This window comes from Melozone crissalis, unplaced genomic scaffold (assembly GCF_028551555.1).
Source record: "Melozone crissalis strain CALT ecotype California unplaced genomic scaffold, PUWL_Pcris_2 ptg000090l_1, whole genome shotgun sequence".
Classification (NCBI taxonomy): domain Eukaryota; kingdom Metazoa; phylum Chordata; class Aves; order Passeriformes; family Passerellidae; genus Melozone; species Melozone crissalis.
Genome location: NW_026535867.1, coordinates 1710134 through 1724863, shown reverse-complemented (window position 1 = coordinate 1724863; position 14730 = coordinate 1710134). Strand labels below are relative to the sequence as shown.

The 14730-nt window shown below is 39.7% G+C and overlaps 1 protein-coding gene across 2 annotated transcripts; it reads right to left on the bottom strand.

Annotated features, from left to right (window-relative positions):
- Positions 1-993: 993 nt before the first annotated feature.
- Positions 994-12621, bottom strand: FUNDC1 (FUN14 domain containing 1). Of its 2 annotated transcripts, none has more exons than XM_054291337.1 (5): positions 12540-12621; positions 10728-10884; positions 8842-8917; positions 3162-3290; positions 994-1628 (listed from the first exon to the last, which is right to left on the bottom strand). In XM_054291337.1, exons 1-5 carry the CDS (start codon positions 12568-12570, stop codon positions 1551-1553), a joined length of 471 nt encoding a protein of 156 aa, XP_054147312.1. In that variant the 5' UTR covers positions 12571-12621; the 3' UTR covers positions 994-1550. The 2 variants fall into 2 exon arrangements, with proteins under 2 accessions (XP_054147312.1, XP_054147313.1); XM_054291338.1 differs by lacking the exon at positions 12540-12621 and adding an exon at positions 11156-11198.
- Positions 12622-14730: the final 2109 nt, after the last annotated feature.

The window sequence follows — 14730 nt, the reverse complement described above, 5'->3', positions numbered from 1 at the left end:
GCACCAGAAATGCACATTTGCAGGTTCATGGTACTGAAGTGGTCACTACAGCCCCAAAGCCCTTCAGAATACCCAGCTCATTCCAGCCAGGGTGGATGACTCACATCAGTTGGCTTCAGTACCCTCTGGACATGCCAAAAACCCATGAGCTTCATCAGCAGAAAAAAGCTGACTGCCTGGTTACCTTCCCATTATTCTCTGGGCTGAACATCACAGCAGAGGTTTTCATATTTTAGCATTTTCATCTTTCTTTCTTTTACTCTAAATCCCAGATAACCCAGCACATTCCTCCTTGGGCTTCCCATTTCCAATAAACTGCAACTGTGCTTATATAACTTCAGATAGTTAGTTTAAAACAAACTATTTAGGATCCATGACCATTCATGTACCTTGGGTTTGGTTTGGGGGTGTGTGTGCTAAGATTTATTTTCCAAAGTCTGAACCAGGCTTGATGAAACCCTTAAAGCTCAGAGGTTTGCAGGACATGCTTCATACCTTCCTCACCTTGGCCACAAGCACACCACAAACATGAGGTCAACATGTAATACAAACCTCTGGAGCCTAGGGATGCACAAATCTAAATATTTACAAGGTTAGTATGTCCAACATCCCATGTCCTCTGCATCCAAGTAAGGATGCATACACCCCTTCATCCATCTGATGCTACTGAACCACTACTGCTGTTCAGAGAAAGGAACAGCAACCCAACAGAACCCTGGTGGGAGAGATTCCAGTTCACATTCACCTGCTGCTACAGTAAAATCCAGAGAAATCAGGGCAGAGCAAACTCTTCCTTGGGTAGGAATTTCTGAAAGGTTCAAGTTTGAAATGCAGCAAAATGTATTGAGTGTTTGTTTGGATTATCAGCTTCTTGAGAATAACTTGGTAACAAATCACTAAAACCACCTTAAAAACCTGCCTAGGAAAACACTGGCACCAGGTCCCTGCAGGCTAAAATTGAGAGACTTTCTTATTTTTTATGTACACAAAGGCCAAAGTTAATTTTCACCTTTAATAAGCTCATGATTCTTCATTATTTAATACTCTGTAAAAAGGTATTACAGATTATTGCAGTGACTTCTAAAGAAGATGGACAGCCAAGAGGCTGAAACCACAGTATCATATACAGTATGTAGTCATTGATGCTACCTACTACAGCATGAAGAAAAATACTTTTTAAATAAACAGTATTTAACAGAAAACATAAAAATGGAGCTTTCATTCTTATAGTATGGTTACACAGCTATATTCCAAGAATAACATTTTAAAAAATGCTAGATCTTGAAAGGCCATAGATAAAAAGAGACATGATGAGGATGAACCAGTTTTGCCCAGAAACGCTATAAATGAGCACACTGCACAGTTTTTCAGCAAATCCTAGTTTTACCAAGCCTCAAGAGGCAAAAGCCTGAAATGTAAAAGCTCCCAAGTTGTCTAGCTAGTCCTCCTGTGCTGCTCTGGCAGGCCCAGTGAGCCACACTGCTGGCAGACAGCGTGTCACAAGTGATCCTGGCTGACACGGATCCCATCGGGAAGAGACGTCCGGCTCCTTACGACGCCAGCCCCAACAAAAAGCCTCCAACAAAGCCACTGGACACCACGATGTTCTGCTTGATAAACTCTGTTGACTGAGAAGAAAAAGGATATTCATAAAGTTAATTGTGTCTGATGTTATTATTTAATATTTATCACAGCAACAAGAACACTGAAGTTGTGGAGAAGGGTGCAAGGGGAAGCGATGTGACTAAAACCATAGAAAAATAGGTGGCACCAAGGTAGTGCAAACTGACTTTCAGCTGTTTTAAAATATTTTCACTGTATTTTAATATTTAATATTAATATTTAATATTTTAATATTTTTAAAACACAGTGAACCTTAAAAAGGAAAAATATAGAGGAATTATTACAGCAATTTCATGCCAATACCACTCTTGTTTTGATTAAAATAGGACATGTTTTACAAACTACCTTGTCAAAAAAAGCCTGAGCATCACCATGACTTCAACTGCAACCACACAGTAATTGTTTAAAAGAAAAAATACTGCTTTTTGGAAGATCATTGGAAAAGCCAGTTTCCTAACAACTTAATCCCAGGAAAAAACACTTATGCATGATGACATGGGTATAGAGTATTTCATGAAGTAGCAGCACAGAGTATAACGCCTTTTATCAAATGTGCCATTTCATAAACCCTCTCCTTCAAACACTCCACATTGGCAACTAACACACAATTACAAGAAAGTCATATAATCTGAGAGGAAAAAGAACAAAAGAAAACCAAAAATCCCATCCTATTCCACCCATTTCTGCAAGGCAATAGTGAAGGAGAGGTTGAGTTATCTGAGGTACAGAAGCAGCAAGAAAACCCTCAATCTTGAACTTTCAGTTCATATTCACATTAAAATTTAAGGAAAATTTTAATCAATCTATATGCAGCTTCATGTAAGCTAAATCTGAGATGTCAAAACTCATTAATTACAGAACACCAGTGTGGCTGCTGTTTCACTGGCTGCAGCACATTCAGTCAAGATTCTCAGTTATTCAGAATGAAACTTAGATTGCATGCATGGAACGTGAAAAATATGTAAAAACAGGCTTTAAAAAACCCCAAAGAACCACAAAATTGATTAAATGGAAGTCTTCAAATGACAGGGTGAAACAGCCCCAGTGACACTGATCAGTATCACAGCCACCTCTTCTCAACATAATAGGCAACTGGCAGATGCTGCAGCCAGATATTGTCCAAAATGTATAAAAGTGAGATACAATCACAACTCCTGTTACAAAATAGCTACAGCTTTTCTGCAGAAAAGTCATTCTTGTCCAGACAAGTAATTTTATTATCAGCAATCTAAGAAGGTTTGGGTTTTGTCTTTGTAGTTACCATGTTTTACCCACACCATCCTGAACTTGTTACCATGTCATGACCTTACTGCCTTTGTCACCTGCCAAGAACAAACCTGTGTGTCATTTATACCAGTGACCAAACCAGAAAGCTGAATGAATAAAAGACAGCACAATCTGATAACTTGAAATCAATTATAAAGCCAAACTATTTTTGATGTGTTCCAGTTTTGCATCTGCATTTTCAACTCATTATCACCTGCAGCGAAGGTAGGAAAATTTGACTGGTAAAAAGGAGTTTATCACCTCAGACTCACCTCTTCAATGAGAGTGTTGATTTCAGGAGCTGCCTTGTTTGCACGCTTTTTTAACTGTTTTTTTGCTTTGTTTACATCTTTTTCAACTCTCTTCCAGTCAACTTGTACATATCCACTATGACTAGCAATCTAGGGAAATAAAGGCAGTTAGTACAGCTGCAATTCACATTTCATGAGTCAAAATACATTGTCTTGGTGCCTATAAAATAGTTTTTATTTTTACTTATTACAGATACAGGAAAACACATTCTTCCAATTTCAGCAGGTTCTCTGCTTCAAACCTTTCCTCAGTGACAGCAGTTCAAATTAGAACAAGCAGTGGCAAAGTTCAAGAGCAGACTCTTGTTAATTTGACTAGTTCTCTGTTTTTTAGTTACAAAAGCTTTGCAATGTTTTTCCTTCAGTATTTACTGTTACTTTACTTGTAAGAAAAATACATTCATGGGATAACAATGAAGAAACTCTTTTGTTTCAGCTTCTTTCAGAATTGTAGAATTCTGATTTGTGGCAGAGTATCCAGGGCTAATTAAAATCATCATTAGAAACACTGAAAACTCTATTTTATCCTACACAAATTAAACTGTCCAACAACAACAAAAAATGTACTCATTACAAGAGAATTCTCACCCTTCTTACAAAACAAAACCATTAAGTATAAAAATAACACAGCCTGAGAACAGCACAAGTTCTGTAAAATCAGAAAAATGAATACATTTGAGGAGACTGGTTCATACCAATTAAAACATAAACTTCCAAAATTTTTAGCCTGTCTAACCCAAACCTTTGCCTTATTTCTTTTACTAATTTTGATTGGTGAATGTTCTAGAAAACAGTTAAAGAACTCATTATTTGGGGAAAAAAAAGATAAGAAAGTAAAAATTAAGGATTACTGCTTATTTTAACTGTTAGGACAAATAGCTATAAACACTAAACTGACATGTAAATAAAAAATGAGGGTTTTTTATCCAAAATCTCTTTGTAAAGTGTGAGATTTCTCAGGTACTTCTCAAGGTCACATGTGGGTGGGAAATCCACCCAATTACCCAACAGCCTTGTATGCAAACTGCCCAGTTGGTAAACATAAGTCACAGATAATGAACTTTGGTGGAACAGATATTTAAATATACAATTTATTAGGCTTAGCCTAAATACACAATTTATTATGTTTAGTTTCACATCACCTACAGGCTCTGAAGTTTGACTTTCACATGGATCTTTCTACCAAATAACTGAAATTAGACCATCAAGCTTGTACTACAACTGCCACAGTAACTAAGCAACCTATCTCACCACAAACTGAGGATTTCATAATCCAGAAAATAATAAAATTAAACAAGTGCCAGACGGATTTTGTCTGAATTCAAACCAAAACTTCTAGAAGATCACCTCTGCACGAAAGTCAACTTCAGTTTCCACCTTTGCATAATAAAAAACCCAAATTCACTGGACAAATGCAAGATGAAATTATTATATTTTAAACTCTCTTTTACTTTATGCTTCAAAATGTAATTAATAACAAATTAATTGACTTTGCCTGTCTATAAAGCCATTTATTCACATGGGCACTAGTGCCAGGCAGGGACAGCTCATTAAGGGCTGTCTGTGCAGTATGAAAGCAAAAAACCTGTTTGAAAACTGTACTGGCTGCACATCCAGCCACTGGATGACATACCAGGCAAAGAAAAACAGCTGCACATTGTGGCAATTGTTATTCTGTGAATTTAACATGACCACAAGAATTTCAAAAAGGCCCCAGCATTGAATTGGTGCCTTCTCAGTCACACAACTGAAAATTAAATGTGACTGATCTACTCAGTCCAACACAATGTAAGAAATGCTAATGTATCTGCTTGCTTGTAAAATGCAAATGGCTCTTGGAAGAAACATTTCATTAAGACAACTTTAATTAGCTCAGTTATCCAGAGAGCACAAAGATGAGGCAGAAGTTTTTAATTAAGATCTGTTTGGAACTACTGCAGAGCTTACACTTGTATCAAAACCAGACATCTTTTCTCCCTGAACTTTGTAGCCCTGAAATAAGAGCTTCCAAATTCTACTTATTGAGTGTTTATAAAATAAGCAACAGAGGGTAATGTTTTGAATATAAATTTTTTAACTGAGAAGAAAAAAAAAACCTGTACTTTGGCAGTGACAGAACCTCTGTCAAATCTACTTTGGCTGCAACCCCACTAATTACATAATTTCATATAGAAGTGCAGAAATAATACCCCTGAACTCAAATGCTGAAAAAGTAGATTTCAACTTTTAGACTCCAATGTATCATAAAAATCTGCTTGCTTATAACAGCAAATTTACATAATGCAAATTCTCAACATTTACTATTTTTTTTAAACTCAAGTCCTACAACATCCAAGTAAAATACCAATATCCTATTATCATATCCATATTTGGATATATTAAGGAGTCATATAGGTCTATACATATTAATTGCACATATTATTAAAGAGACCTGTGGGGGTGGATTTTGGGGTTATACATGAATTTCTCTATATATGATAATAGAATAATAGATATATTATATACTTATCTATATATTTCATAGTCCATTATTTGCTAAAGACCTTCCAAAAGTGTTGGAAAAAAATCAGAATTTTTTCAAAAAGGCAATTGAAGAAATACATCAGTGCAGGAACACTAAAAATGTGTCATCTTTCTCTTGCCATTAATCAAGGAAAACTGAGAATCTTCAAGGGCAGACCTCATTTTGGGGGTGACACTGGAGAGGCACACAGGTACTTTGTTATTGTGAAACACTAACATGAATAATGAGCAGAAAAATGGTTTGGAGAAAAAGAATTGGTACAGCAAGGTGGGAGAAAAGAATTTTATTTCCTCAAGGTAAAATTGAATATCCCACTGAAAAGTGGGATATTCAACATAAAACTGAATCCAGCTCTTCCTCACCAAGCCCCCAGCCCCAGAAGCAGCTTGGTCCCTCCCTGGGAGTGTCACTGGGATGCCACACTGGGGTGCAAATGGTCCTTAAGGTCCCTTCCAACCCAAGCCAACCCATGCTTGGAACCCTTGATCATCGTGGTGCACTGTACAAGATAAAGCCAAGGACATCTCAGAGTTTATTCTGTTCCTTGTGCTGTTTTCACATATTTACCTTTCCTAAATTAGAACATAATTGAATGAAGAATTCAATTTAATTCATCAATGGCATATTAATGGACTGAGGAAAAATGTGTTAGTGAAAGCACAAATAACAGAATAAAAATCCAATTTCATTATTAAATAATAGACAAGGCAGGAGAGAAAAACCTGTAATTTGTATGCTCACTGCAGAGCAAAAGACAGTGAAACTGCTCTTGAGGATTTAGGATTTTAAAAATAAGAACAATTATTTTTAACCAATTCATTCCAGTAGAACCAAGAGTACTTGAGTTTGTACCTCCCTACTCCAGGCTTGTACCAAACTGTGCTGTATAAATGAGAAGTTACACAAGGAAAATCCCTTACTTGCTATGAGAAATGCACTATATTTCCTTAATACAGTGCCTGGATATTGCTATTATACCAGCATTTTTGAAGAACTACATTTATTTCACAAAAAAAAAGCATAGTTAATAATCAAATAAGAATGAATTAAATTAAGGGGTGGAAATATTCACCACAAAGATGTGATAACAGATCATTGTTTTGAAAAATTGTGCAAATTTCACATAATTTTTATTCTTTTTCTCCAACTACTTTTCATATAATCTGTATTAAGACTGAAGTTCTAAACCACTTACAAAAACATGAAAAATTTTTTTTGCTTCCTGTACAAACTGACACTGAATGTATTGCTTTCAGTTTCCTACTACATTTCTTGAGATGAAGTCATCACCCACTGAAGAAAAAAATGTATTTTTTAAATTTTAAGACTGAAATGTTTCACTGAATGGGCTTTAGCCAAGAATCTTGCCTTCTGTAGTTATTATTCTTGTTCTAGCATGTAATTATAATGTCAATATTGCAATCAGCAGTTGAAATGAAATCTGCAACTTTGGAGAAATTTACAGATTAAAAGGAACTTTCTAGTAATGTGCTGAAATACTCTTCTGCCCACTCAGGGGAAGCACTGAACACATATTCATAGAATCAGGATGTGTGATCTTTAAATGAAAAAATTAAAGACTACAGAAATGTAATTACACCATAGAATTTATGACTCAGCCTTAAAATGCAAAATGTTTTGAATTAAAAGAGAGACCAAGGCATTTACTTCACTTCCTTTCAAGAGAATCTGATCCTACTTGAGATACGGACAATCCAATCAAAATACTTAACTCATATTTCCTCTTGGATAATGCTCCTTCTTGGATTCAGTGTAAATGACATCAACCAAGAAAGCAGCCACTCAACCACGTGGCAAGTCTATCGCATGGACAGGAATACATGCAATGTATTCCCCAAACTTCAGAGCTCAGCAAGGAAAAATCCTGCACAAGTGATGTGTTTTATTCCATTTCCATTCTCCTTTTCCTACAGGTCTCAGCTTCAACTTTGCAGCTCCCTGTGGTCAGGAGCACTGAGGAAAGCACCTGCAGCAATCTGCTGCCTCCACCCTGGCTGCCTCTGTCTGGCAGCTCTTCAGTCACATTGATAAAAAAATTATCATTAATAGAATTAAGATCAATGATATACAAAACATGGGAAGTGGAAAAAACCAAACCAGCCCCCAAACCAGTGGGGACCATGATGATGAAGGAAATATCACACAACAGCAACATTTCAATGTATTACACAGCAGCAGGTACCACCCCACCCTTGCTGATCAGTGCTTGACTGCACCAGCCCTACAATCAAAAGAAATAAAAGCAGGATATGCCTTTCAGAAACCCTCCAGGGTGATGATGGAAAGAAAAAATATATCTTTAACCTCCCCTCTCAAGAAATTGTCTATCATTGAGCCTAAGTAGCACCAATCTATATCACCGAGAACAATCTGAGGAAAAATGAGAAGCTCACAGGTATTAAGGCATGAGAAATGCCAGTAAAATCCTGGCATCTTACAGAAGGACACATGAAATTCTCCTTCACTTAAAGTTTCATCTAATTCAAAGGTTTTTTGGAAATATATCCTCCCCTAATCACAGTATCTGATGAAAAATGCAAATGATCATGCCAGATAACATAATTAAAAACTTCAGAACCCGAAAGCCAGCAGAGAGAGGAATGCAATGAAGCTGTCAAAATTCAGCCAGGCTTTAGAGATTCAATAGATAAAACAGAAAAACACAGCTCATCCTGGGACCAGAAGAAGCTTTCCAGGCAACTGCCAAAGCAGCCTAAAGCTGTGATAAAATTCTCAAACCAATGTAAAACAAACACATTTTAAATTCTCCCTAACCATAGGTTTCCAGGCAGTTCCTCTCATCTGGCAACATCAAATCACACACAGTACCTCAGCTTCTGCACAGAAGTTCTCTTGTCTTACAACAAACTATTTCACAGGACAGAGCAGATTCTAATTTACCACTGATTTTTAGAAATGTCTCTTTTGTACATTTGCACACAATACTGCAACTCAAATGCAAGGTTTTGACTGATAAGAGTAAAAAGATAAAGCAGATAAGAAACCTTCCTAATTAAATGTTACCCAACAGCTGTGTTTTTCCTATTGTTTAGTAAATAACATTTGCCAACTTATAAAGCATGAAATGCTACATACTTGAAGCAGAAGGAAGCCACCACCTACTGCAGTTGCTGCAAGCTTTCCAACTTTCTGGAACAAAAATCCAGCACACCTTAGGGGAACAAAACAAAAAAAACCCAGTCTAATCAAGTTTTCTGCTGAACAATGCCCCACCACACAATTCCTAACTGCAACTATTACCATTATTTCATTTAAAAAGCAAGTGTATCATTTCATATTTACAAATTTAAAAATCAAGGCTGTTTAATGGAAGCAATATTAAATTAACAATTTCTAAAGCAAGACAATGTAATGGTTGCTTGTTCCTGGCTGTCTGATGGTCTCTTTAGAATAAGCTTGAGATCTCTAGATCTTACTGCTATTAAATGTAGCATGTTAATAAAGCACAGCATAATTACATAACAGTGCTGCTGTAACTGTTCCCAAGTGGAATGGAAATCCATGATACCATAATTTATATTAACTGCACAACTCAGAACTGAAAGATCTCAGTAAAAGCAGCACATCCCTACCACAAGAGATAAATCAGCCAGGGCACTCTGCTGGGACTTGGTGTGAAGTCTGTTTTTAATGGATCAAGGTAACCAGAAAATTACCTTGTTCTCAGTCTCCAAACCCTCCCTCATCAAATGGAGAGCAGCACAGATATTGATATTGCAGAACACAAAGATAAGGCAGGAAGGGGCCCACAGAGGTCACCTGGGCCTGTCACCTTCCCAAAAGTGCTGCAGAGCCCAATCCAGTCCCAAAGCCCCATCAGGCTGCCAAGAGCCCTGACTCAGACATGAATCCCAAGGCTGATGGTTCCACAGCTTCCCTGGGCAATTCCAGGGTGTCTAAACACTGGCCCACACACAGAGGGGAATTTTCCCCCTGCATATAAATAGTGAATTCTTATTTATATACATCAGTAGGCACCCAGAGAGATGTGCATCTACAGATACTGAAATGTGCATTTTCCAGCTCATTCAATAAGCCAGTTTTTATGGATGCCAGATTAACTATTCCCTAGAAACTTCTGAGTTTACATGTACACATGTAACTTTTAAAAATAATGTTAAGGCTACAGAAGCAAATTAAAAACTCTGACTGAAAGCTAAACCCACTTCACAAAGCTGTACTGAGCCTGGGTACTACAATCTCATTTTTAGTATATTTCATCTTCCAATTCTTGCACAATCCCTCTTTAAAAGTCACTGTGCTACCATAATGGTGTTTTTCAATGAATCTACAGTTTTTCTGTGTACTGGAATGGACAAACACCATCCAAATACCTCTGAAAAATACCAAATATCTTTGCTGCTCAGGCTGTGACCACATTTTCCAGTTTAAGTTCTCATCTTTACTGTCTAGCTTTCACCATGAATTATTCTAGTATAACTAGGCTATGTTAACTATCAGTTAACATCAGAGCAAACTGTGAATTCACTCAACAAGGCTGCAGCTCAATTTAGAAGAAAAAACAGTCTCTAGGAAATGGGGCTCTTAATTAAAAGTATATTTTGTCAACCCTTTTTCCTCCCTTCATTTCTTTTACCTGTAAAATATGTCTCAGCCATAATATAACAAAGTTTCTAAATCTAGACTAGTAAGGAAATAAGCTTTTCCATACAAACTAAAAGCTACATGCATTTTCCATTTATTTCTTGTCATTTCAGAGCTCTGACATTTTCCCAAATCCTTTCCACAGTAACTACTATGAGTTCCCTTGGATAACTGATGTTCCACCACTATTAAAAACCACTTCACAATGATGAGTCAGAGTAACAAGCTAAAATTGTTCACACACGAATAATCTCGATCGATGCTAAAGGAAATCCCATTAAACACAAATTTATCTGCTTCAAATACCCTTGGAAATGGATCTTGTAACAAAGTTATGGGAAGGGAAGCTCCCTCACCAGCCAGTCACACCTCCCATGACAATCTGGGTGGCCACAGAGTATTTCTCTACGATGGGTCCTGAGCTGCGGCCAAACAAGCGGTTCCACCAGTGGTGCCGCCGAGCGTATTCTGTCAAATCCAGCACTTCGTAGGAGTCATCGTCACTGTCGTGCTCTGGGAAAGGAAAAGCAATTTGAAAAAGTTATTTTCTCAGTTGTGGAGTAAATTAATGATTGATGTGAAAAGCCCAGACCCAGTTTGGGCATTAACTGGGTAACCCAATGGTGTAAATTGTAGTGTACGAGCTACCCATGGTCCAGCAGCTCCCAGAACAAAGGATTTGGGGATGCTGTGCCATCACCGAGGAAAGGTGCACAAGGTTATAGCAGTGTATAATCAATAAAATCCTTGACTGGCACTACAAAGGTGAACAAGAATCCCCCACCTGTGCAAGTACAGGAACCAAGAGGCATCAGATGAAACTACCAGTTAGCTCATTCAACACAAACAAAAAAAAAAAAAAAACAAAACCAAACAACAAAAACCAAAACCAAAGGGACAGACAACACTTGGAAAGACTAAGAACTTCTGGCCCAGTTCTCTCCTTAGAGGACCAGGCATCAGCATTTGAGACTTCTGTCCCTTTTCCACAACTGAAACAGATGATGCTGGGACTTCAGTTAAGTTCCATGTTCACAGGACAATTCTGCCAATGTTTTCAAAACAGGCATCCCACAACTTCAAATTAAGAGATCCTCAACACCCTGTATACCTGAACATCAGAGGAAAGAGATGGGTCTAGATTTTTGAAGAAACATTTTAAAAGTGTATCACATTCTGTGACATACACACATGAACTGAAGTCCACTTTGTTTAAATATATTTAAGGTTAAATCTAAATTCAGCAATACCAGTTGGACATTCCAGAAAATAGGAGCAGTTATATTATGGCCTAGAATTGTTACCTAGAGTTAAAGTAAGACTGTAGATATAAACATTTTATCAGAATTTTGACGGCTTTTTAACTTGTACTAACAGTATGGGTAAAAACTTCAAAGACTGCAAGAAGTACACATGTAGGTGTGCATTATTTCCCTTTATTACCATATGTTTTTGAGTACTAAATAATAAATAGTGAGATCCACAATGTTAAAATGTTGTTATTGAGTGTTCTTTCTTTGAGGTATTGAGGACAACACGTTTAACTTTTTTAGATGGAGAACATCAAAACACTGTCACGAACAGCTACATTAATTCTGCCCTTAAATTATTATTATTTAAACCAAAACTCGTGTACACAAATATAACACACTCTGTGGCAAATAGAGCGTTTTCTACCGATGAAAAATACTCCCTGCATGCGGCAAATGATGTTCTGGACATGGCCCAAGCACATCCAACTGTGCCAGTGCCGAGAGGCGCCGCACGACGAGGCCACAGCGATGCCCCGAGAGCCCCGCACGGCGAAGGATGCGGCGGCCATGGGGGCTGGAGGCTCCCGCTTCCCGTCCCGCATCCCCCCGGCACCTCCGGCTGCGCGGCCCCGCGCTCGGCCAGCACTCGTTCTGCCTGCCCAGAAGGGGTTTCGGTGGTTAAACCCGGGAAGGAGATTCAGCCCGGGTGATGCCGGGGGTGCCGATGCGCCGGGCCGCGCGCTGGAGGGGGGGACACGCAACGGACTGGGGAGGCGCAGAGCCCGGGCCCTCCCTCCCCGCCCCCGGGACGCAGCGCGGGCAGCGGGAAGGGGCTGCCCGCCGCCCCCGAGAGGAGGAAGGGCGCCCGCCCCGCCGCCTCCTCCCCGCTCCCGTCAGGAAGGGGCCAGCACTGACCTGAGGCGGAGCGGGGCCGCCGCGCCGCCATGTTGGCCGGTGCTGAGGCGGCTGGCGGCCTCCCCGCTGCGCCCCCAGCGGCCGCGCGCGCCCCGCCCCAACGCGGTGCCGCCCCCTCGCGGCCGCTCCACGCATGCGCCTCCCGCCCCCCCCCCTCTTAACCGGGGTGTCCCTGAGGGGGGAGCTGAGGGGAAGGGGGCGCGTGGTGCGCATTTGGGAATCGTGGGGAGTCCCGAGCGGGAAGGGACCCGCAGGAATCATCGAGTCCTGCCTGCCCGCCCTGCGCAGGACACCGGAATACTCCAACCATGTGCCTGAGAGTTAGCCCAGCGCTTCTTGAGCTCCGTCAGGCAGCTGTGACCACTGCCCTGGGGAGCCTGTTCCAGTGCCCAGCCACCCTCTGAGGGAAGAACCTTTTCCTAATACCCAACTTAAACCTGCCCGGACACAACTTCAGGCCATTTCCCAAGTCCTGTCACTGTCCTCACAGAGCAGAGATCAGTGCCTGCCCCTCCTGTTCCCCTCACAAGAAGCTGTAACTGCACTGAGGTCTCCCCTCCGTCTCCTCCAGGCTGAACAGACCAAGCGCTCTCAGCCGCCCCTCACACGGCTTCCCATCAAGGCCCTTCAGGATCCTCGTTGCCCTCTTTTGGCTTCCCATCAATATTTCAATATGTTTCTTGCATTGTGGTTCCCAAAACTTCACACAATATTCAAACCTGTGCCGTGAGGGGCTCATTGATCCCAGTGATGAGGATAAGAACCCCAAAACCTTCCAAATATCTCCAGCTGTGTGTGAGAACAGAGCACTGGCTGCAGGCATGGCTGGACAGCAGCTGCGTGCCATGAGCCCCATAAAAATTAATAACCAGAAAAAAATAAACACAAGGCCCCCTCAAAGTTCAAAGGTTAAAGCCAATGTGAGCTGTGAAACATTGGAAAAAATTAAATTTGAGCCCTGGTGTGCTCCCTCCAATGCATTGGTGGGGTTTCAATGGGCTAAAAGCCACATAATTGTATTTTCTTCCTTTTTTCCAGTTGTATGCAGCCATAACATAGAAGTGGCTGACACAGTAAGTGCATCTTCAGGAGCGTTATCACAATGTGAATGAAGAAAGCATCAGTGAACATAATTTATAAAGAATAAAATTGAAAACAAATTATTTAAAAGTGTTTACAACCTCTCTCTCACTTGGACTCTTACGTTGCCAATACATAAGACAGGCAATTATAATGGAAAAAATCCACTTTTCTCCATGTCGTAAGTCTATTTATTTTTATGGAGAAAGCATTTAGGATTTTAATTAAACCCCTTAATTACACCAGCCTTTACAGACATACCAAAAAAGGAGAAAACGTATCTTCCACAAGAAGGTCCTTCTTTAGTCTGCTCTGAAACTGAAATTAGCATATAAAACTTGAAATTAGTGTATAAAGTGGTTGTTTGCTTATTAAATTATTTTTATTACAAACATTTGCTGTTGTGATAAGCAGGTGACAGGATGCCAGACAGAACTAGTAGTATATTGCTTTCTCTATGATTTTCAATAGATATATTCCTATATGGAACACAGATTTGTCTCTTATGATTTGTTTTGACAAACACTGTGCATCTTGGAAGTTTTCTTCTTTAAGCATAAAATTGGTGGGTTTGGTATTCACTTCCCAATCAGTAACAAAGTGTTTATTGACTTTTCCCAGTCAGATACCAGTAAGGTAAGAGAGGTGACCAGAAAGTTTTGCTCAGGCTGTGTGAACCTGGCTATTTTTGTACCCTTTGTAGCTCGAATTCTTAATATTTGGCTTCCCTATTTTTAACTATGATCAGTTAAAAATAGCAGCACTTCTCAGATGACTTTCCCCATGTCTATACAAACAATTATATTAATTTCCTTTCGGATCAGAGAGGTTTGTGTAATTAGCACTTTTAAAAGATTAACATTAGAAGCTGCATTGTGTTCTACATGGGACTTCTGTTTGCCTCCTTTTGCACCCCTCTTGCCAAGTCAGGGCGGTGTGGCAAGTGACAAGGAAGGAGTTGAGGAAAGACCCAGTTTTTGGCAGATTTTAGGCTTGTGGTATCTCTGTTCTGGGATCAGGGAGCACCCCTTGCCCAAGACAAGACATTTCCCAATGGGTTCCAGTTGTGTAGGATGCGGTGGTGCTCCCATCCTGCTCCTGGTGCTGTGAG